At 52.7% G+C, this 22,804-nt stretch overlaps 2 protein-coding genes across 8 annotated transcripts in view; both read left to right on the forward strand.

Moving 5' to 3' along the window:
• Positions 1 to 755: 755 nt before the first annotated feature.
• FAM32A (family with sequence similarity 32 member A) lies at positions 756 to 22,673 on the forward strand. Of its 2 annotated transcripts, XR_003116960.1 has the most exons (5): positions 756 to 858; positions 966 to 1,107; positions 6,175 to 6,228; positions 6,542 to 7,078; positions 22,653 to 22,673. XR_003116960.1 is itself a non-coding variant. In XM_025369240.1 (4 exons), exons 1-4 carry the CDS (start codon positions 785 to 787, stop codon positions 6,608 to 6,610), a joined length of 339 nt encoding a protein of 112 aa, XP_025225025.1. In that variant the 5' UTR covers positions 756 to 784; the 3' UTR covers positions 6,611 to 7,694. The 2 variants fall into 2 exon arrangements, 1 of the variants encoding a protein (XP_025225025.1); XM_025369240.1 differs by lacking the exon at positions 22,653 to 22,673 and having other exon boundaries at positions 6,542 to 7,694.
• AP1M1 (adaptor related protein complex 1 subunit mu 1) overlaps positions 14,110 to 22,804 on the forward strand; it is a 32,604-nt gene continuing 23,909 nt past the window's right edge. For 4 of the 6 annotated variants that reach the window (XM_025369235.1, XM_025369234.1, XM_025369237.1 and 1 more), the window contains exons 1-2: positions 14,110 to 14,581; positions 20,268 to 20,424. In XM_025369235.1, coding sequence (XP_025225020.1) covers positions 14,540 to 14,581; positions 20,268 to 20,424 — 199 coding nt within the window. In that variant the 5' untranslated portion in view covers positions 14,110 to 14,539. The remainder of the gene's footprint in view (positions 14,582 to 20,267; positions 20,425 to 22,804) is intronic. The other 2 variants (XM_025369236.1, XM_025369239.1) reach the window with 2 other exon arrangements.

Below are 22,804 nucleotides of genomic sequence, written 5' to 3' on the forward strand. Positions count from 1 at the left end.
CAGATTTTTAATTGTTTTAACACACCACCAACCTTGTCACATAACATTGTCATTTACCTAAAGCTGAAAAATTAATAGATGCTGATTAGGTTTACAAAATTAGGCCCAGCTATCCATTGAACGCTCAGAATATGGCAATAAAAGAGAACGGGGGTGGCGCTCGTGGCTCAGGCCTGTGATCCTGTGCTTTGGAAGGCTGAAGCCGGAGGATCGCTTGAACCCAGAAGTTCGAGCCCAGCCTGGACAACATAGCGAGATCCCATCTCGACAAAAAAAAAAATTAAATGAAAATATTAGCCGCGCTCAGTGGCGCCCGTCTGTAGTCCCAGCTACTGAGGAGGCTGAGATGGGAGGATCTCTTGAGCCCAGGAGTTCAAGGCTGCAGTAAGCTACGATCGCGTCACTCCACTCCAGCCTAGGCAACAGACCAAGACCATGTCTCTAAAAAAGAAAAAAAAAAAATCAAGGAAGAGAATAGGTCACCCAAACGTGTGCAAAACCCTCAAAAAGGGGTTGGGTTTCCATCACCCTGTCTGAAGAACTGAAGACCGGAAGTGGGCGCCAATTACGGAAGTGTGGCAGCAGACAGGATGCGAAGGGCACTCCCTCCCTTGGCTCTCTGTCCCGCCCACTATCCGGAAGTGTGGCCCGGCTCCAGAACTAAGAGCGCATGCTCACCTTGTAGCTCAGCCAATCAAAGAGAAGTGAGGCGGGCATTCAGGAGGAAATAGGGTTTGCAAACAGGAAGTGTGGCAGTACATCTGCCGAACCACCGGAGAGTGTTATGGAGGCCTACGAGCAGGTCCAAAAGGGACCCCTGAAGCTGAAAGGCGTCGCAGAGCTGGGAGTGACCAAGCGGTGAGGCCCGAGGGCCCGCGGGATTCCGTCTTCACTCCCCTTAGACCTTTTATCTGGACCCCTGGTCCTGACCCTCTGACCCGCCCCCTCCTCGTGTGTTTTTCCAGGAAGAAGAAAAAGAAGGACAAAGACAAAGCGAAACTCCTGGAAGCAATGGGAACGAGCAAAAAGAACGAGGAGGAGAAGCGGCGCGGCCTGGACAAGCGGACCCCGGCCCAGGCGGCCTTCGAGAAAATGCAGGAGAAGCGGGTGAGCAAAAGCAGAAGGCGGCGAGGAGGGCGGGTACACCCGGCGCCGGGAGACTCGAAATTGGGGTCAGGGCTGGGGCGCTTGGAGAGCAGGGGAGCGGTCAGAGGAGACCTTAATTACGGGGAGATGATGCTGTGCGTGAGTGAGAGAAGAGTCGCCCTCTGCCGGGGGAGCGCCAAGGATGAGAAGACCCCGCTGGCCCTAGTGGGCAGCAGAGGGGAGAGCTAGAACTGGCGTTGAAAGGAGGCCAGAGCTGGAGACCCGGGTTTGGATTCCAGTGCTGTGGCTCATTTGCCCTGTGACTTTCTTATTTCCGTGCCTCAGTTTACTTCTCTGTAGGAGTCAGGGTAGTAATTTATTCTAAGAGGGTTGGGAATTCGGGAGGAAGTCATGAAAGTAAAAGGCAGTGTGTAAATGCTCAGTGGATGCCAGCTCTTGATATTAAATGGCCATGCTCACCGCTCGAAGTCACCACAAAGTTTGTTTCCAAGACAACTTGGGCAGATTCAAACATGTTGTTTATATTTTTTTATTTATTTATTTTTGGTGGAGTCAGAGCACTGCAGCCTCTGCCTCCCGGGTTCAAGCAATTCTCCTGCCTCAGCCTCCCGAGTAGCTGGGATTGCAGGCGCCCACCACCACACCCGGCTAATTTTGGTATTTTTAGTAGAGTCGCGGTTTCACCATGTTGGCCAGGCTGATCTCGAACTTATGATCTCAAGTGATCCGCCCGCCTCAGCCTCCCAAAGTGCTGGGATTACAGGCGTGAGCCACCGCACCCAGTCTCAGCTGTTGATGTTGAATGGCCATGCCCATGACGACTTTGTTTGTATTGTATTTAAGGCTCCAATAGATGATTGCTTCTTGATATGAAACACAATGTGTGCAGTGGAGAACAGAAGAGTTCATAGTAAGATAGATAAAGTGGGTCCATTATGCTAGGGAGACAGAATAATCAGTGCAGGTCAGTGATTCTCAACTGGGAGTAGTCTCCACCCCACAAACCCCCACCGCTAAGCACATGTGGCAATGTCTGGAGACATTTTTGGTTCTCAACTGGGTTGGGGTGGGGACTACTGGCAACAGTGGCTAGAGGCCAGGGATGATCGTTCACACCCTGTAACACACAGGACAGCCCGCTGAAGCAAAGAATGATCCGGCTCCAAATATCAGTAGCACTGAGGCTGAGAAACCTTAACCCTGGTCTAGGTGATTCCGTACGGTGACACTGGGGAAAATGGACATTGGGGACACTGGGACAATTAACTCCTTAATCCCAGGTCTAATTCAGGCATACAGAAAACACATGGGTGCACTACCTCTGGCCAGACAGACCTGAGTTTGACTCTGCCTCTACCATGAATTAGTGGTGTAACTCTGGGCAAGCCAGTTACCGTTTAGTTAAAGTAGCAGTAAAGTCTACCTCACAGGGTTGTGGTAAGGATTTAACAAATCAGGTGGCCAGATCACGAAGTCAGGAGTTCAAGACCAGCCTGGCCAACATGGTGAAACCCTGTCTCTACTGAAAATACAAAAATTAGCCAGATGTGGTGGCACACGCCTGTAATCCCAGCTACTTGGGAGGAGGCTGAGGCAGAAGAATTGCTTGAACCAGTACCTGGGAGGCAGAGGTTGCAGTGAGCTGAGATCACGTCACTGCACTCCAGGCTGGCAACAGAGTGAGACTCCATCTCAGCGAGACTGAGTCTGGCTCTGTCACCCAGGCTGGAATGCAGTGGCTCGATCTCGGCTCACTGCAACCTCTGCCTCCTGGGTTCAAGCTCTCCTGTCTCAGCTGGGATTACAGGCGCCTGCCACCACTCCCGGCCAATTTTTTTGTGTTTTTAGTAGAGACAGGATTTCACCATGTTAGCCAGGCTGTTTTTGAACCCCTGACCTCAGGTGATCTTCCTGCCTCGGCCTCCCAAAGTGCTGGGATTACAGGCGTGAGCCACCATGCCCGGCCTTTTTTAAATTTTTTGAAACAAAGCCTTGCTCTGTTGCCCAGGCTGGAGTACAGTGGTGCGATCTCGGCTTACTGCAGTCTCTGCCTCTTGAGTTCAAGCAATTCTCCTGCCTTAGCCTCCCAATAGCTGGGACTACAGGTGCTCGCCACCATGCCCAGCTAATTTTTGTATTTTTAGTAGAGATGGGGCTTCACCATGTTGGCCAGGCTGGTCTCGCTCTCCTGACCTCAAGTGATTCGCCGGCCTCGGCCTCCCAAAGTGCTGGGATTGCAGGCGTGAGCCACCATGCCTGACCAAGTGAATGCATTTCTGTCGCTTCTAACCCTGAGGCTGTAGTCAGAGGCAGGGCTGAGATTTTATTGCTGGAGCCAGAATGAGAGACTGATGCAGCTATCAAGAGACTAATAATGGGAGTTCAGAGTAGAGCAGTCGTGATGGAGTCAGTGGAAGGTAACAGGTTTGGAATAGGTTTTCAAGGATGAATTCAGGGTTAGCCGTTGGGCTAACCTGGGTAACCCGTAAGCTGGGAAAGAAAGAAGAGTCAAGGATGACCAAGACTTTGGGCTGGTCAGTTTGATGAATGAAGGTGCTGTTTACTGGGGTGGGAAGGATTGCCGATAAAGCACGTTTTCTGGAGTGGGAGTCGAGGGAGGGGAAACCAAAGCTATAGTTTTTTTTTTTTTTTTTTTTTTTTTTTTTTTTGAGACGGAGTCTCGCTCTGTCACCCAGGCTGGACTGCAGTGGCCGGATCTCAGCTCACTGCAAGCTCCGCCTCCCGGGTTCACGCCATTCTCCGGCCTCAGCCTCCCGAGTAGCTGGGACTACAGGCGCCCGCCACCTCGCCCGGCTAGTTTTTTTTTGTATTTCTTAATAGAGACGGGGTTTCACCGTGTTAGCCAGGATGGTCTCGATCTCCTGACCTCGTGATCCGCCCGTCTCGGCCTCCCAAAGTGCTGGGATTACAGGCTTGAGCCACCGCGCCCGGCCCAAAGCTATAGTTTTAAAGAAGGTAAATGCAGTGCCCCAGTAAAAATCCAAGTGGAGTCAGCCAGGCACGGTGGCTCATGCCTGTAATCCCAACATTTTGGGAGGCCGATGTGGGAAGATCGCTTGAGCCCAGGAGTTCGAGACTAGCCTGGGCAACATAGCGATACCCTGTATCTGCAAAAACTAAAATACTAGCTGGGTGTCACGCCTGTGGGCAGAGTCCAGCCAGGTGCCTGGCATTGTGTGGCAGCTGGACCAGTCAGTGTGGCTTCTCACGAGGAGACACAGGCTTCGGCTGGGCTCGCAGCAGCAGGTAGAGGGACAGAGATGGGCAGGGTGCTCGCCTTAGAGGGAGAATCAGCCAGGTGAGGGCTGACTGGACACAGAAGGAGGTGAGGAGGGAATGAAGGAGAAGAGAGGGGACAGAGAGGAACAGCCAGGTGGCCCCTACCAATAATATCTCATGATGCTCTGGGTTGACTGGGCTTAGCAGGGTCTGACCTTGCCTAGAGTCTGGTGCAGTCAGATGGCAGCTGGGCCTGGAGTCTCTGAAGGTGCATCTGGGCTGGAGCATCTAAGATGGCTTTGCCGCCATATAGCTGGTGCCTCAGTGGTTTTTTTTTTTTTTTTTTTTGGAGAAAGAGTCTTGTTCTGTCGCCCAGGCTCCAGGCTGGAGTGCGATGGCACTATCTCAGCTCACTGCAACCTCCACATCCCAGGTTCAAGCTATTCTCCTGACTCAGCCTCCCAAGTAGCCAGGACTACAGGGACGTGCCACCAAACCCAGCTAATGTTTGCATTTTAGTAGAGATGAGGTTTTACCATGTTGGCCAGGCTGGTCTAGAACTCCTGACCTCAGGTGATCCTCCCGCCTCGGCCTCCCAAAGTGCTGGCATTACAGACGTGAGCCGCCGTGCCCCACCTGTCAGTGCTTCTTTCGTGGCCTCTTCCTTCATATCATCTGATCCTCCAGGTCCTTTCTTTCCAGCAGGGCCATCAGACTTCCTGCACAGCAACTGGCTTCCAAGGGCACAAAGCTAACACTGCCAGGTCTTATGCATGGACCCAGAACTGGTACTGCGTTCCTTTGAGTTAACTGAGTCCACGGCCAGGTCAGAGTCAGCGTGGCACAAGGACTGCACAAGGGATGAATCATAGGCAGCACGGTTCATAGGGGCCACCAGAGAGTGGGCCACAGTCACCCAGCCAGAAGCGTAGAGCCAGGTGTGGCCTCAGATCTGTCTGGCTTTATATCCCACACTCCCAACTCTTTTTTTTTTTTTTTGGACAGGGTTTCTCTCACTCTGTCGCCCAGGCTGGAGTGCATTGGTGTGATCATAGCTCACTGCAGCCTCAACCTCCTGGGTCAAGCAGTCCTCTCACCCCAGCCTTTCGAGTAGCTGGGGCCATAGGCGCGTACCACCACAATCAGCTGATTTTTTGTAGAGTTGGGGTCTCCTTATGTTGCCCAGGCTAGTCTTAAACTCCTAAGCTCAAGCGGTCCTCCTTCCTTAGCCTCCCAAAGTGCTGGGATTACAGGCATGAGCCACTGCGCCCAGCCCACACTCCAAGCTGCTACAAAATACTGACGTTTGCAGCTGTCGTTGAGTGTTTGAAGTGAGGATCAGAGCAGGTCATGGTGCAGGAGGCATATTTCAGAATAACCCTAGGGACGGTGATCCTAGTCTTGTAGCCCTAACATCAGGATGGGAAGTGTCACTTGAATACCTGCTCTGTGTCGGGCCCTTTACCTCTCTCTTTCTCATCATTCCTCAAACCCGCTCTAGGACTTTGTTCTCCTCCAAACTGGCAGTGCTAACAGCCACCTCGGGATGCAGGAAGCATGCCAACAGCTCCCAGCAGAGGCTGCTCATGGGTACACGCTCAGGCATTGCTGGTTCATTTCCTGCCACTCAGGAAGCTGGCAACTGACCTGGGTTCCCTGTTGGACCAGCCTGGTTGGAGTTGAGGGAGGGGGACAAGACATACAGCCTGAAACCTCCAGCTGTTCTAAACGTGGGAGCCAGGCTGGCTGGGGCTCCATCTTCCATCCCATGTCGGCCTGGGCTGTGTTGAGCCTGTAAACTCACCTCCGTGTCTTTTCTGTCTCCAGCAGATGGAAAGGATCCTAAAGAAAGCATCCAAAACCCACAAGCAGAGAGTGGAGGTGAGTTGCCGTGTCCAGTCAGGGAGACTGAGCCATTCAGGGTCCCAGCTGGGCCCAGAGGCTAACAGCCTGGCAGAGGGAGCCATTGGCATGTTGACGAGAAGGGAAGTTTACCTAACAGAAGTGACACTTCCCCAGGGTTCTTCAAAGGGGAGCCCAGGGTTCAGGAGTCTGTAACACCTGGCAGGGTGAGTTTGAGACGATGGGGCTCAGGAGAGATAGGATGTGGGAGAGGTGGGGCTTGGCAGTGCCATTTCCCCCAGCACCCACCTTGGGTCTGCGCTGACATCAGCCTTCTACTCCACCTTCCCAGGACTTCAACAGACACCTGGACACACTCACGGAGCATTATGACATTCCCAAAGTCAGCTGGACGAAGTAGCCACCTGCCCCGGTATGGAGCAGCATCGAGGATTCGCAAAAGGCCACCCTGGGGTTGGGTGTGTTTCCTTTGGTATATTCTAGAAACATGGCTTTACACACACCCTTGCATCTTCTGCTACAGACTGCTTTTCGAAGCTGTGTGCCCTCATTCTGGAACTTGATTAAAGTAAGATTGTCCTTGTACTCAGTTGAGACTTCTTGGCAACGTACAGAAGATACACCCTTTTCGTTTGGATGGAAAGTTTCTAAGTTTATCCAGAGGTAAAGCCCATTGTGTGTCCGTGCCATGTAAAAATGTTTTCACCCCTGAGTTGCATCTAATGCTGTGAGGCCAGCCAGCTGTCTTCTCCTGGATGAGACAGACTCCAGAGGATAAGGAGCTAGCGCCATGGTGGCCTGCAGTGTGCAGAGCCCCGCAGGACCCAGCGTGGGTGCCCTTCCAAGCTTCCTCTAGCTTTGGGCCTGTGCTGTCCCCCGCAGGCCCCAGGGAAGTCACTTGCGACTCTGTGGCCTTCAGACTTCCTCCTCAGCCACCTGGCCACTGAGACAGTGCAGCCTGGGCAGCAGAACAGCCACCTAAGGCAAGAATGGAACGGACACACCTTGTTCCTTTCTGAGTCCATTTCCCAAAACCCTCCTTCCAGGTACTTCTAATGGGTGTTTCCATAGCAGACATTGCTAATGCATCACAGCGTTCTTTGAAATGAAACCCAGACACAGCCTGCCTCTCAATCCTCAGCTGGGGGCTCCTGGCAGCCTCTTGTATTTACTCAGAGTAAATCACACGGATCCTGTTTGGCATTCCTGCCCTACGGACGCCTCAGGGGTGACAGGACCAGGGCAGAGCCCCAGTACAAACAGGCAAGGCTGCAGTCAAATGGGAGGGCCCAGGTGTTCGTGTTGGAGGGCTGGGATCTTGTAGGGCCTGTGCGTCCTGGTTGAGGATCAAACCACATATGCTGTTGGGAGAAACGATCTCTGTCAACATAGATACTGAAAGAATAATGAAGGCAGAAGAGAAAAACCAAGTGTGGAGTTTGGGGTTGTCCTGTGTAAATTACACAATAAAGCAAAAGCCAGTTGTAAGTCTGAGTGTCGTCATCTTTTTTTTTTTTTTTTCAGAGTCTCACTCTCGCCCAGGCTGGAGTGCAGTGGCATAATCTCAGTTCACTGCAACCTCCACCTACCAGGTTCAAGTGATTCTCCTGCCTCAGGCTCCCAAGTAGCTGGGACTACAGGCGACCGCGACCATGCCTGGCTAATTATTGTATTTTTAGTAGAAACGGGGTTTCTTCATATTGGCCAGGTTGGTCTCGAACTCCTGACCTCAAGTGATCTGCCCGCCTCAGCCTCCCAAAGTGCTGAATGTCCTCTTATAGGCTGTTTAATTGTTACCAAAATGTCTTTTGAATTTGTGGCACAGAAAAATATGCATACTAGAAAACGGCAACTCAGTTGGAAAAATTTCGACGGCACATCTGTTCCTGCCTGTGGTTCACACCTAAGAGAGATGATACACTCTCATTAGCAGCGGCTTTTGCCAGTGATCCTTGCATGGCCTGGTGGAAAGACAGTTTCAGACCTTTTCCATCCACAAGCCAGCAGCAGGAGTCTGCATTCTGTACTACTGTGGTGGAAACCCTTTATTAGTATAGTGGAAAGGTAGTTATTTCAGTTCTTTCCCTGCAGAACAAATGGCTCCAAAAGGCAGTGACTTAAAACAACAAAAATTTATTATTTTATTATTTTTTTATTTTTTTGAGATGGAGTCTGGCTCTGTTGCCCAGGCTGCAGTACAATCATGCAATCTCGGCTCACTGCAACCTCCACCTCCCGGGTTCAAGCGATTCTCCTGCCTCAGCCTCCCAAGCAGCTATTATAGGTGCACGCCATCTAATTTTTGTATTTTTAATAGCAATGGGGTTTCACCATTTTGGCCAGGATGATTTCGATCTCTTGATCTCGTGATCCACCCGCCTCAGCCTCCCAAAGTGCTGGGATTATAGGCATGAGCCACCATGCCTGGCCAAAAATTTATTTATTATCACAACTCTGGGTTGACTGTGCTTGGCTAGAGGATTCTGTTGCATGGAGTGTGGTTCAGTTCACTTGTTCAGTTGCGTTGGCTTTCCTGGGGCCAGAAAGTCCAGGGTGGTGTCTCACCCTCCAGGATCTCCCTCCACATAGCCTATTGCTTTATTATTATTTTTTTTATTTTTATTTATTTGTTTTGAGACAGCCTCGCTGTGTTGCCGAGGCTGGAGTGCAGTGGTGCGATCTCAGCTCATTGCAACCTCCGCCTCCCCGTTAAGTGACTCTCCTGCCTCAGCCTCCTGAGTAGCTGGAATTGCAGGCACCCACCACCACACCCGGCTAATTTTTGTATGTTAGTAAAGACAGGGTTTTACCATGTTGGCCAGGCTGGTCTCGAACTCCTGACCTCAAGTGAGTCCCCCCCCCCGCCTCGGCCTCCCAAAGTGCTGGGATTACAGACATCAGCCACCACGCCCAGCCTACATAGCCTATTTCAGTGGCCAAAACAAGCCACGTAGCCAAACCCGGAGTCTGGCAGGAAACTCTAGAGCGTGAACACTAGGCGGTGTGGTTTACCGGGATCCAATACCCTAACAGTCCACCACCGCTGTCCTCAAATTTACATTTAGAATCATCTGGGGAGCATTAAAAACCGCCAAGGCCTCGTGCCAGGCACAGTGGTACACACACAGATGTAATCCCAGCCGCTCAGGAGGCTGAGGCCGGAGGGTTGCCTGAGCCCAGGAGTTCAAAGCCAGCCTGGAGAACGGAGATTCTTATTGTGTGTTGGGGGTGTTGTGGCAGGTCAGGTCTCACTAATGCAGGCCTCCAGCCTCCGAAATGACTGTTTCAGTACTGACTGACTGGTTAATTTTTTTTTTTGGAGATGGCTCTTCGCTCTTGTCGCCCAGGCTGGAGTGCAGTGGTGTGATCTCGGCTCACTGCAACCTCTGCCTCCCAGATTGAAGCAATTCTCCTGCCTCTCAGCCTCCAGAGTAGCTGGGATTACAGGTACGTGCTACCACGCCCAGCTAATTTTTGTATTTCTAGTAGAGACAGGGTTTCAGTATGTTGGCCAGGCTAGTCTCAAACTCCTGACCTCAGTTGATCCACCTGCCTTGGCCTCCCAAAGTGCTGGGATTACAGGCGTGAACCACCGTGCCCAGCCAAGAGAGGCTTTTGATACTAATTGCCCTCTGATTAAGCTCTAGAAGGAATCTGATGAGATGTCAGGACTATGACTTTTTTTTTTTTTTTTTTTTTGAGATGCGGTCTCATTCTGTTGCCCAGGCTGGAGTGCAGTGGTGTGATCACAGCTCACTGCAGCTTTGACCTCTCAGGCTCAAGTGATCCTCCCACCTCAACCTCCTGAGTAGCTGGGATCACAAGTGCACATCACCATACCCTGCTGATTTATTTATTTCTTTGTAGAGGCAGGGTCTCCCTATGTTGCCCAAGTCTCAAACTACTGGCCTCAACCTCAAGTGATCCTCCTGCCTTGGCCTCCCAAAGTCTTGGGATTGTGGGCATAAGCCACCAGCCTGGCCACAACTGTGACTTTCTACTGCTAAGGAAGAACATCAAGTCTGTTCAGCAAGACAGGAACAGAAATAGACACGATATGTAACAAACCCTATTGGACCTAGTCTCATATTTTGCCCAATTTATTGTAATGTTTTAGAGATCTTACTCTGTTGCCCAGGCTGGAGTACAGTGATGCCACCATAGCTCACTGCAGCCTTGACAATCTCCCAGGTTCAAGTGATTCTGCTGTTTCAGCCTCCCAAGTAGCTGGGACTACACGTGCATACCACCACGCTCAGCTAATTTTTGTATTTTTTATAGAGATGGGGTTTCATCATGTTCCCTAGGCTAGTCTGAAACTCCTGGCTCAAGTGACCCTCTTGTCTCTGCCTCCCAAAGTGCTGGAATTACAAGAGTAAGTCATAGCACCAAGCAACATTTTTTTTTTTTTTTTTGAGACTGAGTCTCACTCTGTTGTCCAGGCTGGAGTGCGGTGGTGCAATCTCGGCTCACCACAACCTCCGCCTCCAGAGCTGAAGCAATTCCCCTGCCTCAGCCTCCCAAGTAGCTGGGACTACAGGCCTGCACCACCATGCCCGGCTAATTTTTGTATTTTTTTCTTTTTTTTTTTTTCAGTAGAGACAGGGTTTCACTATATTGGCCAGGCTAGTCTCGAACTCCTGACCTCATGATCTGCCCGCCTCAGCCTCCCAAACTGAACATACCTTTTTTAAAGCACAAAACTATACACATTTGCTGAGGAAAAACAGGGAATGCCAAAAACTATAAGGCAAAAAGAAAAACCACCTAAGAGAGGTGACCCCTTTCATTGCAGAGTGTTTCCTTCCAGGCTTGCCCTAGGCATTTTCTTTAGATTTTTAAAATCAGTGTCAAGGGGGCTGGAAGGGATTGGATGAATCTTTTGAGGAAACAAAGACTCAAATGTCAAGAGTGCCATCACAGTAAGCACTCTTTACACAGAAACTACTTCTAACCCCCTTTGCTCCACTTACGGAGGTTATTCAGATCACATCTCAATTTCAACTCTGGCATTCGAACTTAATTTGACCTCTGCAATATCTCAGAAAAGACCATACCTATTGTGGGCTGGGCGTGGTGGCTCATGCCTATAATCCCAGCACTTTGGGAGGCCGAGGCAGGCAGATCATCTGAGGTCAGGAGTTCGAGACCAGCCTGACCAACATGGTGAGACCCTGTCTCTAGTAAAAATACACAAATTAGCCGGGCGTGGTGGCGGGCGCCTGTAATCCCAGCTACTCTGGAGGCTGAGGCAGGGGAATCACTTGAGCCTGGGAGGAGGAGGCTGCAGTGAACTGAGACCATGTCACTGCACTCCAGCCTGGACAACAGAGTGAGACTCCATATTAAAAAGAAAGACAACACCTATTGTGATACACCAGGGTTTCTCAAATTTTGTTTCCTATTAGTATCATCTGGGGAGCTTGGAAAAAATTCCAATAACCAGGCCAGGTGCCGTGGCTCACGCCTTTAATCCCAGCACTTTGGGAGGTCAAGGCAAGCAGATCACTTGATCTGAGGTGTTTGAGACCAGTCTGGGCAACATGGGGAAACCCCATCTGTACAAAAATTGCAAAATTAAGCCTGGCCAACATGGTGAAACCCTAGCTTTACTAAAAATTACAAAAAAATGATCCGGGCCTGGTGGCACACATCTGTAGTCCCAGCTACTCAGGAGGCTGAGGTGGGAGGATCGCTTGAATCCAGGAGGCAGAGGTTGCAACGAACTGCTGAGATTGTGCCACTGCACTCCAGCCTGGGTGACAGAGCGAGACCCTGTTTCAAAAAAAAAAAAAAAAAAAAGCAAAATTAGCTGGCCTTGATGGCACGCATCTGTAGTCCCAGCTGAGAATTGCTTGAGCCAAGGATGAGGAGGTTGCAGTGAGCCGAGATTGTGCCAGTGCACTCCAGCCTGGTGACAGAATAAGACCCTGCCTCAAAAAAACAAAAAACAAAGAACAACAGAACAGAAAAGAGAAAAGAAGGCCAGGCGCGGTGCCTTACACCTGTAATCCCAGCACTTTGGGAGGCTGAGGCAGGCAGATCACAAGGTCAAGAGATCAAGACCATCCTGGCCAACATGGTGAAACCCTGTCTCTACTAAAAGTACAAAAATTAGCTGGGCGTGGTAGGCGCTTGTAGTCCCAGCTACTCGGGAGGCTGAGGCAGGAGAATCGCTTGAACCCGGGAGGCAGAGGTTGCAGTGAGCCGAGATCGTGTCACTGCACGCCAGCCTGGTGACAGAGTGAGACTCTGTCTCAAAATTAAAAAATAAAAAGAAAGAAAAGAAAAATCTCAATAACCAAACCCCGGCCCAGACCAATTAAAACAATCTATACATGGATTTCAGGCCTCAGTGGTTCTTATTGTGTCTGCTGTGTTGGGGATGCTTTTGAGACCCCCACTGCTAACCTGTTCCCAGACCAAATTGAGGGTTGGACTTCTATTTCTCACAGCCCAATAATGAGACACAGATGAACTAGGAAGAGTTTTTATTTCTGTAACTGGTTACAGGGAAAAGGCCTGGAGAAAATATTACCAGACCAACTCAAAATTCCAAAGTCTTCCAGGGCTCATATACCTTCTAAGCTGTAGGTCTACGTGTAAGTGCACATTCATTTCAAGACAGAAGTAAGTTATTCTAGTCTTTTAACCTATAACTAAGATCTGAGTCCTGAAGACCTTCCTCGAACCTCAGTAAATTTACTTAATCTAAGTGGAGTCCAGGTGCTGGGGTGATTACCCTTATCTTGTCTCCTGCTAAATCATGGAGGTTTGGGGGAGTTCCTTCAAACTCCAGTAAACTTGTTTGTGGAGCCCTGAGGAGCTTCTTCAGACCTCCAATAAAGTTTGTTTAATCCTAAAAGCGTCCTGCTAAGAATTCCTTCGTTATCTTGTCATGCTCCAAGGCCCAGGAAAAGCCTAGGCACAATTCTGGGTGGGCTTTTGTTACATCCCAGCCTTTGTACAAGGGCACTGGCTCTCTCGTCTTTTAATGTTTAACTTAACCCTTGTAATCCCAGCACTTTGGGAGGCCGAGGTGGGTGGATCACCTGAGGTCAGGAGTTTGAGACCAGCCTGGCCAACATAGTGAAACCCCGTCTCTACTAAAAATACAAAAATTAGCCGGGCGTGGTGGCATGTGCCTGTAATCACAACCACTTGGGAGGCTGAGAGGCAGAAGAATTGCTTGAACCCGCGAGGCAGAGGTTGCAGTGAGCCGAGATCGTGCCATTGCACTCCAGCCTGAGTGACAGAGTGAGATTCCATCTCAAAAAAAAAAAAAAAAAAAAGCAAAAAGCCTCTCTTGGCTGCTTGCTCTGTGCCTTGTGCAAGAATCCTTCCAGCCCAGGATCACTTAGTAGTCCTCAAACATTCTAGTTTGCTTTTCTAGAGGTTCGGTCACATTTCTATCCTAAGCAAAGACTATATAATTACCGAGTTGCAAAAATCATCTTTCCAAACGCCAAAACGGAGATAGGAGGGAAAATAAAAGATGTGAGAGGCAGGCATCCTGGGTAAACCACTCTGATATTGCAGGGTTGGGATCACCAGGGTACTGTGATGGCTAACTGGAACAGAATGCAGGTATTTCTCCAAAGCCCAAGATTTCATAAAAGCAAATTAGATATGATTCAATGGATTAATCAAGGGCCACCAGTTGCATTACCGACTACTAACTTTGCAGAAATGAAACACGGTACGCTGGGTCAAGGTTCAGTGAGACTGGTTTTCGTAACATTCCAGGCAATAAACAGGCATGCTCATTCACTGATAAACGTTGACAATGACAGGTGGTGACTGTTGATAAGGTCTGATTGCCATTCAGAAAGTTTGACCTCTTTCCAAGTAACCACGGCCTTACCTCTCCCTTTTGAGCTTATCACAATTGGTGACTGTACACTTGTTTCATAGACTTCCCCACTAGACTGTGAGCTCCATAGGGTTGGGTCCCAGGTCGGTTTCACCACCAGGCTCTCTCGCCTAACTCGGCCGACGGGAGGCGGTTTTCAATTGCTCTGGCTCCATAGCTCAGCCTGGCAGCGGCCAGTGGGTGCCCTGATTTGGTCGGCCCCGCCTCCCAGGGCCTTACTTCCGGGATGCTTCAGGCGGGAGCAAGAAACAGGGTCACATACCACGTAATGCGCCTGCGCAGAGTCCGTCCTGCGCCTGCGCATTCCTGACAGCTCCTCCCGGACCGGACATAACGGTCCCCGCGCGGCTCCCCGAACCGGAAGTGGAGGTGAGCTGTCGCGGGCGGCGCCCGGCCTTGCTCAACGCCTGGCAGTCTCCACCGTCGCTGCCGCTGCCGAGGCCTCCTGCAGCCACCATGTCCGCTAGCGCCGTCTACGTGCTGGACCTGAAGGGCAAGGTAATGAAGGCTCCCCACCCTCCCTGTTGCCAGGCAACCGGCGGGGGCCTCCGCCCGCGGGGACCCACCCTGTTGCTAGGTAACCGGCTTATGAGCCCCACCCTGGTGTGAGGCAAAGAGGCCGGTAGACCTCACCTGAGAGCCCCACCCTATTTCTGGGTAACCGGGCGGGGGTCTTAAGTGGGTAATCCACGCCCTGTTGCTAGGTAACGCGGTGGGCTGCAGCCACCGCGTTGCCAGGTAACTGACTGCACCGCCCTCTGCTCCCAGGCACCCGGGCCAGAGGCTCTGGGCTCGGTGGAGCACCTAGAAGCGGGGCCGCAGCCGGCCTCGGAGCCAGGCAGGGTGTCCAGGGGCTGCGCGACCCTTGGCCGGGGGTTGCGAGGCGTGGCGGGGACTGGGTGCTCTCGAGCCAGTCCCGCCCTCTCAGGGCGTTGCAGCTTCTGTTTATCGTGCACTTTCTCTCAGTAGGAATTTCTCCACGTTCATTGCGATAGTGAGTTACAAGGGTTAGGTGAGTGGATGGTGATCACGAGTACCGTTTTATAGAGGGAGAAACTGAGGCACGGAGAGGTGAAGTAACCTGACCAAGGTCACAATGGTCACAGAGAAGTAGGAAGTCTAGGAGTCCGATCCAGAAGCATTTGTTTATTTAGCTGATATCTGGGGAGCACCTACTAATGCCAGGCAGGATAGTAAGCCTGGGGTCGATTTGTGTTTAGTAAAAAACAATCCTGCTTTTTTTTTTCTTTTTGAGATAGTGTCATGCTCAGTTGTCCAGTCTGGAGTGCAGTGGTGCGATCTCCACTCACTGCAACCTCTGCCTCCTGGGTTCAAGCAATTCTCCTGCCTCAGCCTCCTAAGTAGCTGGCATTACAGGCACCTGCCACCACGCCCAGCTAAATTTTGTATTTTTAGTAGAGACGGGGTTTCACCATGTTGACCAGGCTGGTCTTGAACTCTTGACCTCAAGTGATCCAGCTGTCTCAGCCTCCCAAAGTGCTAGGATTACAGGCGTGAGTCACTGTGCCAGGGCTCAACAATCTGTGTTCTTATGACGTTCACAGGCTGATTGGGGAGATGGATACCGATCTCCAAAAACACAAATAAATGTCAGTTGCAGTGGGGGTGTGGGGCGGATGTGTTATACAGACAGTCAGCCTCAGCCGGAGGATGAGAGAGGGTTTTCCTAAGGAGGGGTGACAAATGGACCTGAGATACCAGGGAGCTGGACAGAGACTAGAACCCGGGCATCTTCCCCAGAGGATCTGAGAAAACTGAAAGAAGGGATTGTCCCCGCCTTTTAGAAATGGTCCTCTGCCTTCTCCCAAGTCCATCCCAGGTGCAAGGCAAGTGGCTGCCTGGCCTGTTGCATGTGGAAGCAACAAGCACCGGTCCAACAATGTTAAACCCAACATTGATCAGTGAGAGAAACAAACGTGGGTGTCAGGTCCTAGGTGAGGCGGGCAGGGGTGAGCCCTAAAGCAGCTGAGAGTGAAGACGTGAAGTGGCTGCCCCTTCCTGCCCCACCCCACCCCCACACTTTTCTGAAGTCCCTTGAGTGGGTGCCTGCCCTGGAAGCCAACCAAAGCCAATAACTGGTGAGATCCAGTGCTGGGTTTCCTTCCCCCACCTTCTTGGAAGCAGGGAAGACACGAGTCTTAGAGCACGCCAGGGGCTGGGTGTGTGCAGTGTACCCTGAGTCCTGGTGGCATGAGTCTTGCTTCCGCCCTGGCCACTGCCTCCCCAGAGGTGCCAGCGGGCTGCCTGTCTTGGCTGGCTTATTCCTTCAGCAAACATTTCATAAGCACCTAGGATGCACCCTGTCCTGTGCCAGGCATAGGGTGTCCATTGGCACCGTGGCTGTGGTGGTAGGGCTGAGCTCAAAACCCATCTCTGCTGCTCAGCTGTGTGACCTGGGACAGGCACCTTCTCTCTGAGCCTCGCTTTCCTCACTGGTCAAAAGAGGCTTTCATGGAGTTATTGTGCAGATTTGCCGAGCAGATGTGTGAGACAGGCTCAGCACCACCCATGATCCATGTTAGCTTTCCCAGGCCTCTCAGTCTAGCAGGGGAGTCCCGTAGAAGCAGAGACATTACCACACAGTTGGATCCAGGCAGCCACAGGGGCAGGAACAAGGTCCCAAGTCCTGCAGTTGCTCAACCTCGTCTTTAGCCAGTGGGAGGTGGAGGTGGTTATGAAAGGCTCCCTGGAAGAGGGCAATGCCGGAAGTGGGTTTGGAAGGTGATCAGGCACGATCTGGTGGAAAAGAGGTATTGCAAGGGGCAGCCTGCTGGGGCCGCCGAGCCAGAAGTCCTGGCTAATGCCGAGATGGGAGAGAGGGACCAAGGGGACCACTTCATTTCCAACAAGGAGCCACCGTGAGGAGACCATAGCCCAGAGAGGCATGATCAGACCTGCCTTTCAGAAAGCTCCCCAAGGCAGCCATGGGCTTCCCTCCCTCCCTCTGCAACCATGATGCCCTTTCTTATTCCACAACCCACGGACCTCCTGTTTCCAAAGTCGGCCTTGTGAGCCGACTGCATTTAATCAAAAATAAAGCACACTGAGAAATTCGTGGCCACGTGTCTGGTCACTGAGGACACCGGCGTGGCCACACTGGGCTGGAAGGAAGCTCTCCTAGTAGGAAGCTTCTCCGCTTTATCTAGCTGGCTTCTTACACCACTAACCACCACTGACCACCTCCTCTTCAGCACTCCCTTCCGCTTCCGGGAGGCTGCGCTCAGGGGTTTCCTCTTGTTTCTCGCACTGCCTGCTCTCCTCCTTTTCTGCCCTCCTCGGGGCTGTGGAGCGGCTCAGGCCTACGCGTGCCTCCCCATGCTGTCACTCTTCCCAGGTGGGCTTTGACTCATGTCCATGGGCCGGTGACTCTCGACTTTGTCCACAGCACTTCTCTGGAGAGCCACTGGCCTCTGGGACACTAGGGAGGTCCCGCCGCCACCACAAATTCAGCATTTCTCTCAATGCATTCCCTGTACCTGCTCTCTCTCCATCTCAGTGATGCCATCACCCATTCAGCCACCTGCACTGGAGACCTGGACATTATCCACGCTTCCTTTTTCTCCTCACCCCCATATTCACTCCACAAATGTTTACTGAGCACCTACTATGGGCCAGGCCCCGTTCTGGGTGCTGGAACACAGCTGTGAATGAGACAGGAGTCATCGCTGTTCTCAGGGGATGTCAGACAATAGACGAGGATACAAATAAATGTATAACGCAGCAGGTGATAGGGATAAAGCAGGGGTCAGGGTGCAGAGGGATGGGACATGATCTCAGTCAGAGCAAGCAGGAAGGAATTTTTTTTTTTGAGACGGAGTTATGTTCTATCACCCAGGCTGGAGTGCAATGGCACAACCTCGGCTCACTGCAACCTCTGCCTCCTGGGTTCAAGTGATTCTCCTGCCTTAGCCTCCCAAGTAGCCGGGGTTACAGTCATGCACCGCCATGCCTGCCTGGCTAATTTTTTTTTTTTTTTTTTTTTTGAGAGGGAGTCTCGCTCTGTTGCCCAGGCTGGGGTACTGTGGCCGGATCTCAGCTCACTGCAAGCTCCGCCTCCCGGGTTTACGCCATTCTCCTGCCTCAGCCTCCCGAGTAGCTGGGACTACAGGCGCCCGCCACCTCGCCCGGCTAGTTTTTTTTTGTATTTTTTAGTAGAGATGGGGTTTCACTGGATTAGCCAGGATGGTCTCGATCTCCTGGCCTCGTGATCCGCCCGTCTCGGCCTCCCAAAGCGCTGGGATTACAGGCTTGAGCCACCGCGCCCAGCCTAATTTTGTATTTTTAATAGAGATGGGGTTTCACCATATTGGTCAGGCTGGTCTCAAACTCCTGACCTCGTGATCCGCCCACCTCGGCCTCCCAAAGTGCTGGGATTACAGGCATGGGCCACTGCGCCCAGCTGGGAGGACTCTTAGAGGAGGTATCATTTGAGCTGAGGCTTGAGAAATGAGAAGAGCCAGGTCAGGGCAAAGGCCCAAGGTGGGAACAGATGTGGATCACTCAGAGACCAGCTAAGGGCCAGGCTGGAGGGGAATGGACCAGGGCAGCGCAGGCAGAGAGGCATCAGAGAGGCTATGAGGAGCCAGACCACGCCGGTCCTTGGGAGCCACGGGGACAGACTTGGGCTTTGTTCTCAGTGCCGGGGAGGCTGGGGTAGGTGGCAGTTCAACAGTGGGAGAGAGACCCCATCTGGCTTCTGTGTAGGAAAAGCCCTGTCACCCTTTGTGAGGAAGGACCTTGGGGGGTCAAGAGTGACAGCAGGGGAAGGGGCTGGTCCCTCAACACGTCATCACCTGCCTCCCTCCAATCAGTCCCACAGGCCACAAAGGAGACACTAGGAAAGGAAGGTGCCACCCTCCACCACCCCCAGTCTCTCCTTAAGAGAATAAAGGCAGCGTGTGATGAAATGCCAAGTTCTGAGGCAGTTGGTTCCCAGGATGGTCAGCGCCGCAATGGCCTTCTCAGCGCGTTGCTGAGTCCTGCAGCTGGCTGTCCTGCAGGCCCCAAGAGCTGCAGCTGCTCCAGGCAGCATCTCCAACCGCAGCCGTGCCCGGGCTAGCAAAACTTCCGACCTCCTTTTTTTCTTTAATGAGATGTATGTAATTTGCACTAATAACCTGCATTTATCTAAAGTGTGCAATTTGATGAGCTCAGTCATGTGGGAAGCCATAACCACACATTCCATCGCCCCCGAAAGCTTCCTCACGCCCTTTTGCTGTCCAGCCCCATCCCTACGCAGCCACCGATGTGTTTTTCATCACCATTTTCTGGGCTTTTATACACGTGCGGTCATACAGGATGAGTGCTCGTCTGTCTGGTTTCTCTCAGCCAGCACAGTGATTCTGATGAGCCTGCGTATCGGGAGTCCGAGCCCTTTCGTTGCCGAGGTGTGCTTCTCATGGTGTGCATGGACAGTTTGTTTCTAGTTCACCTGCTGAAGGACATTGGCATTGTTTTTAGTCTGGGTCTGTTTCAGTTAAAGCTGCTGTTAACATTCTTGTGCTAGTCTTTGTGCAGACATGTGGTTTCATTTCTCTTGGGTAAATACCAGAGAGAGGAATGACTGGATCGGAGAGTAACACTGGGTTTCACTTTTTGAGAAACTACCAGACTACACCAAAGTAGCTGTCCCATTTTCCTTTCCTATCAGCAGTGGACAGGGTTTCTGGATGCTGTATATCCTGACCCACAGGCTATGAAAGAGAGACACCAGGAAGAGGGCGTCTCCTCTTCAGGCCACCGGTAGACTTCAGTCAATACGAATCTTCAGCGGGAGTGGGCGCCCTGACACAGGCGGGAGAGCAGGGTGCGTTGGCCCGGCAAAGGCTCTGAGAAGGTCTGCGTTGAGAGCTTGTGAGGCATTACTTAACCTGATATCTCTGAATGATTCGGTCCTGGACCTTTGCCGCAGAGTTCCCCTCTACCCTCACCCTGCAAAGAACTGCAGTGGCCCCTGGGGACGTTCACACTGGGAGATGCTCTTCTCCAGGAATTCCCTGGGGGATGGAGATCAGCACGGCCTCGAGTCCTGCTCTTTTGTGGATAGGGGCCATGACTGGAGTCCCCAGAGGGAAGCAGGCTGGTGCATCTCACCCCCTGCCCCAAGCCCCTGGATTGTAGAATTGAAAATGCAAGCATCGTTCCTCTTCCTTCCCCACCCCAGGTGCTCATCTGCCGGAACTACCGTGGCGACGTGGACATGTCGGAGGTGGAGCACTTCATGCCCATCCTGATGGAGAAGGAGGAGGAGGGGATGCTGTCACCCATCCTGGCCCACGGAGGGGTCCGTTTCATGTGGATCAAACACAACAACCTGTATCGTATCCCTTTACTGGGGCAGCTCCCAGGAGACTCCTGTGTGGGTGTTGGTGTGTGTGCACATCCACGCGCCTTCAACCGGGACTGGTTTGTGCACAGCGGGAGCATTGGACGCAGCCAAGCCCTCCCGGAGCTCCCTGCTGCCTGCAGAGACAGGCGGAGAATGCACGATGACACGCGTGATGGGTGTGGGGAGAGGAGCAGGTGTGACTTGAACTCCTTTGGCCCAGGGGCCCAGGAAGGGAAGTGACACCCTGGAGGAAGCCTGCAGGGAGGCCTGGCTTCTGCCAGCTGGAGGGGCAGGCAGGCACTAGGCGTGGGTGAAGGCTCTGCAGGGGAAAGGCTCACTCCAGCAGCTGCAATCGGGGTGGCTGGAGCCCTCGAGAGGGGGCGTGTGGCAGCAGTGAGGCTGGAGTGGTCAACGGGGTCTGGGGTCTCAAAGAACACCATCTGAAATGTGACAGGAAGTCTTTGGAGGCTTTTAGATGTGCATCTTCTGGAGGTTTCTGGCTGCTGAGTGGGGCAAGACTGTGGGGACAGGAGAGGACATGGGTAGGTGAGGAGTAGGCTGGGGCCATCGTGCAGGTGGGAGGGGAAGTGGCCTGGACCACGGAGGGGTGGTAGGGTACAGAGAAGGGGAGACACTCCTCACAGTCCCGCCCAGATCTCAGAGTCCCCCACCCTTCCTGTCCTTGGGCCCACGGGGAGACTTGGCCAAGCCAGTTTCTATCCAGGAGGTCTAACTGGCCACCCCACGGCTTTGGGCAGACCTGCAGGCCCATCTCAGTACCCACACTACTGCGGAAGGGCCTGCTTTGCAGCCACAGCCTGGTTTGAGCCCCAGCTCCAGCAGCCATGGGGCTGGAGGCGAATCCCTCGCCTTCCCACAGTTCGGTGGGAACAACGACCCCTCGCTGCGGGACCATTCGGGTCAGTTGAGCTGACTTGTGCACATTGCTCCCAGCAGACATGGGCTCTCTGCCCTTTCCTGTGTTCTTGGAGACACTTGGGGCCTTGCCAGTACAGTGTGGCCAATGGGCCAGAACATCCCCTGGGAGCCCTTTGGAAATGCAGAATCCCGGGCTCCACCCAGCCCTGCCCTGTCAGAATCTGCATTGTAGGAAGATCTGTTCCTGGTGACTCGTGTGCACATTCCCATGTGGGCCGTGCTGGTCCAGGGCTCCCTGTGGTGCACCTCTGTGTGTATTTCACCTGGCTCTGGAAGGCCCTGAGAATAGCTCTGAAGATGATCTTAGGTGGCTTTTAACCCAGGGAGCTGACAGTCCTCTGAAGCCGCCCAGGTATTGAGAGGAGGGTGAGGTGGCTGTGGTCCGAGCTCAGCAGGAGCCATCAGATCAGTTTCTGGTTGGGCCCCCACATTTCACACCTGGGCATCTAGGGAAGAGGCAGGGAGGGCTCACCCCTCTGGCTGAGTGGACATCCTTTCACTCCCAGCCGGGACAGTTCTCAGCAAAGCCGTGGCTGACAGGCACCCATGAAGCTGAGAGGCACCCACTGCCCCTGCTTATAAAGCATCTGGGGAGGGCACATTGCCAGGCAGCAGGAGGGAGGCCAGCGCTCGTTTGACTGGGCCAGCGTCCCTTTCCTGGGGCCCTGTGCTGTGCTGGGGTGAGGCGGGAAGAGAGGATGCAGCCCCCGCCCTCCCTCCTAGAGCTCACCGCTGGGCAGACAAGCCAGGCGGCGCAGACATGCTGTGAACAGGGATGTCCAGGGTGCAGTGCGTGGGCCTGCAGAGGAAGAACCAACCTTCTCTGGGGGCCCATTAGGGAAAAAGGAACAGGAAGCGCCCAGCACACACTGACCCTGGGCGGCAGGGGCTGGCTCCCGTGGCAGAAGGGAGCATCTGTGCCAGACATCTCACGTACATTGCCTTGGTGAGTTCATTCACAGGCCCCCATTACACAGGAGAGAAATATTGAGGTTTCTCTAGAAAGGTTTATTTCATGGGCCAAGGCTTATGTTTCCAAAGACAGGAAGGGCTGAAGCCAGAATTGGCCCTGGCTACTTGCCGCAGAGTCTGGCCAGGGGACCCTGGACCTCATCAGGGTCATGACGAGGTGTCGGCTTTGGAGGAGCAGGGCCAGTGTGTCCTGCTTTCTGCTCCTGGAATGAGCCTCACTCCCTCCCTGCTCAGGACAGCTCCTCACCCAGCCACTGGGACAGGTGCCCTGTGCCACCTGCCATCCCTGTGATTCTCCATCTTGGTGAGTGCTCCCTGGGGCCTGGGAGCATGTCTTTCTGGTGACTTCTGTGTCCCAGGTGTAGCTTGGACCAGGAGCTTGGTAGCCTACCATGGGCCAAGTAAACGGCTGGGAGTGGGGGTAGGGAAGGCTCTGAGGGTTGTGAGGGTTAGAGGGTCCC

The sequence above is a fragment of the Theropithecus gelada genome, chromosome 19, assembly GCF_003255815.1.
Source record: "Theropithecus gelada isolate Dixy chromosome 19, Tgel_1.0, whole genome shotgun sequence".
Classification (NCBI taxonomy): Eukaryota; Metazoa; Chordata; class Mammalia; order Primates; family Cercopithecidae; genus Theropithecus; species Theropithecus gelada.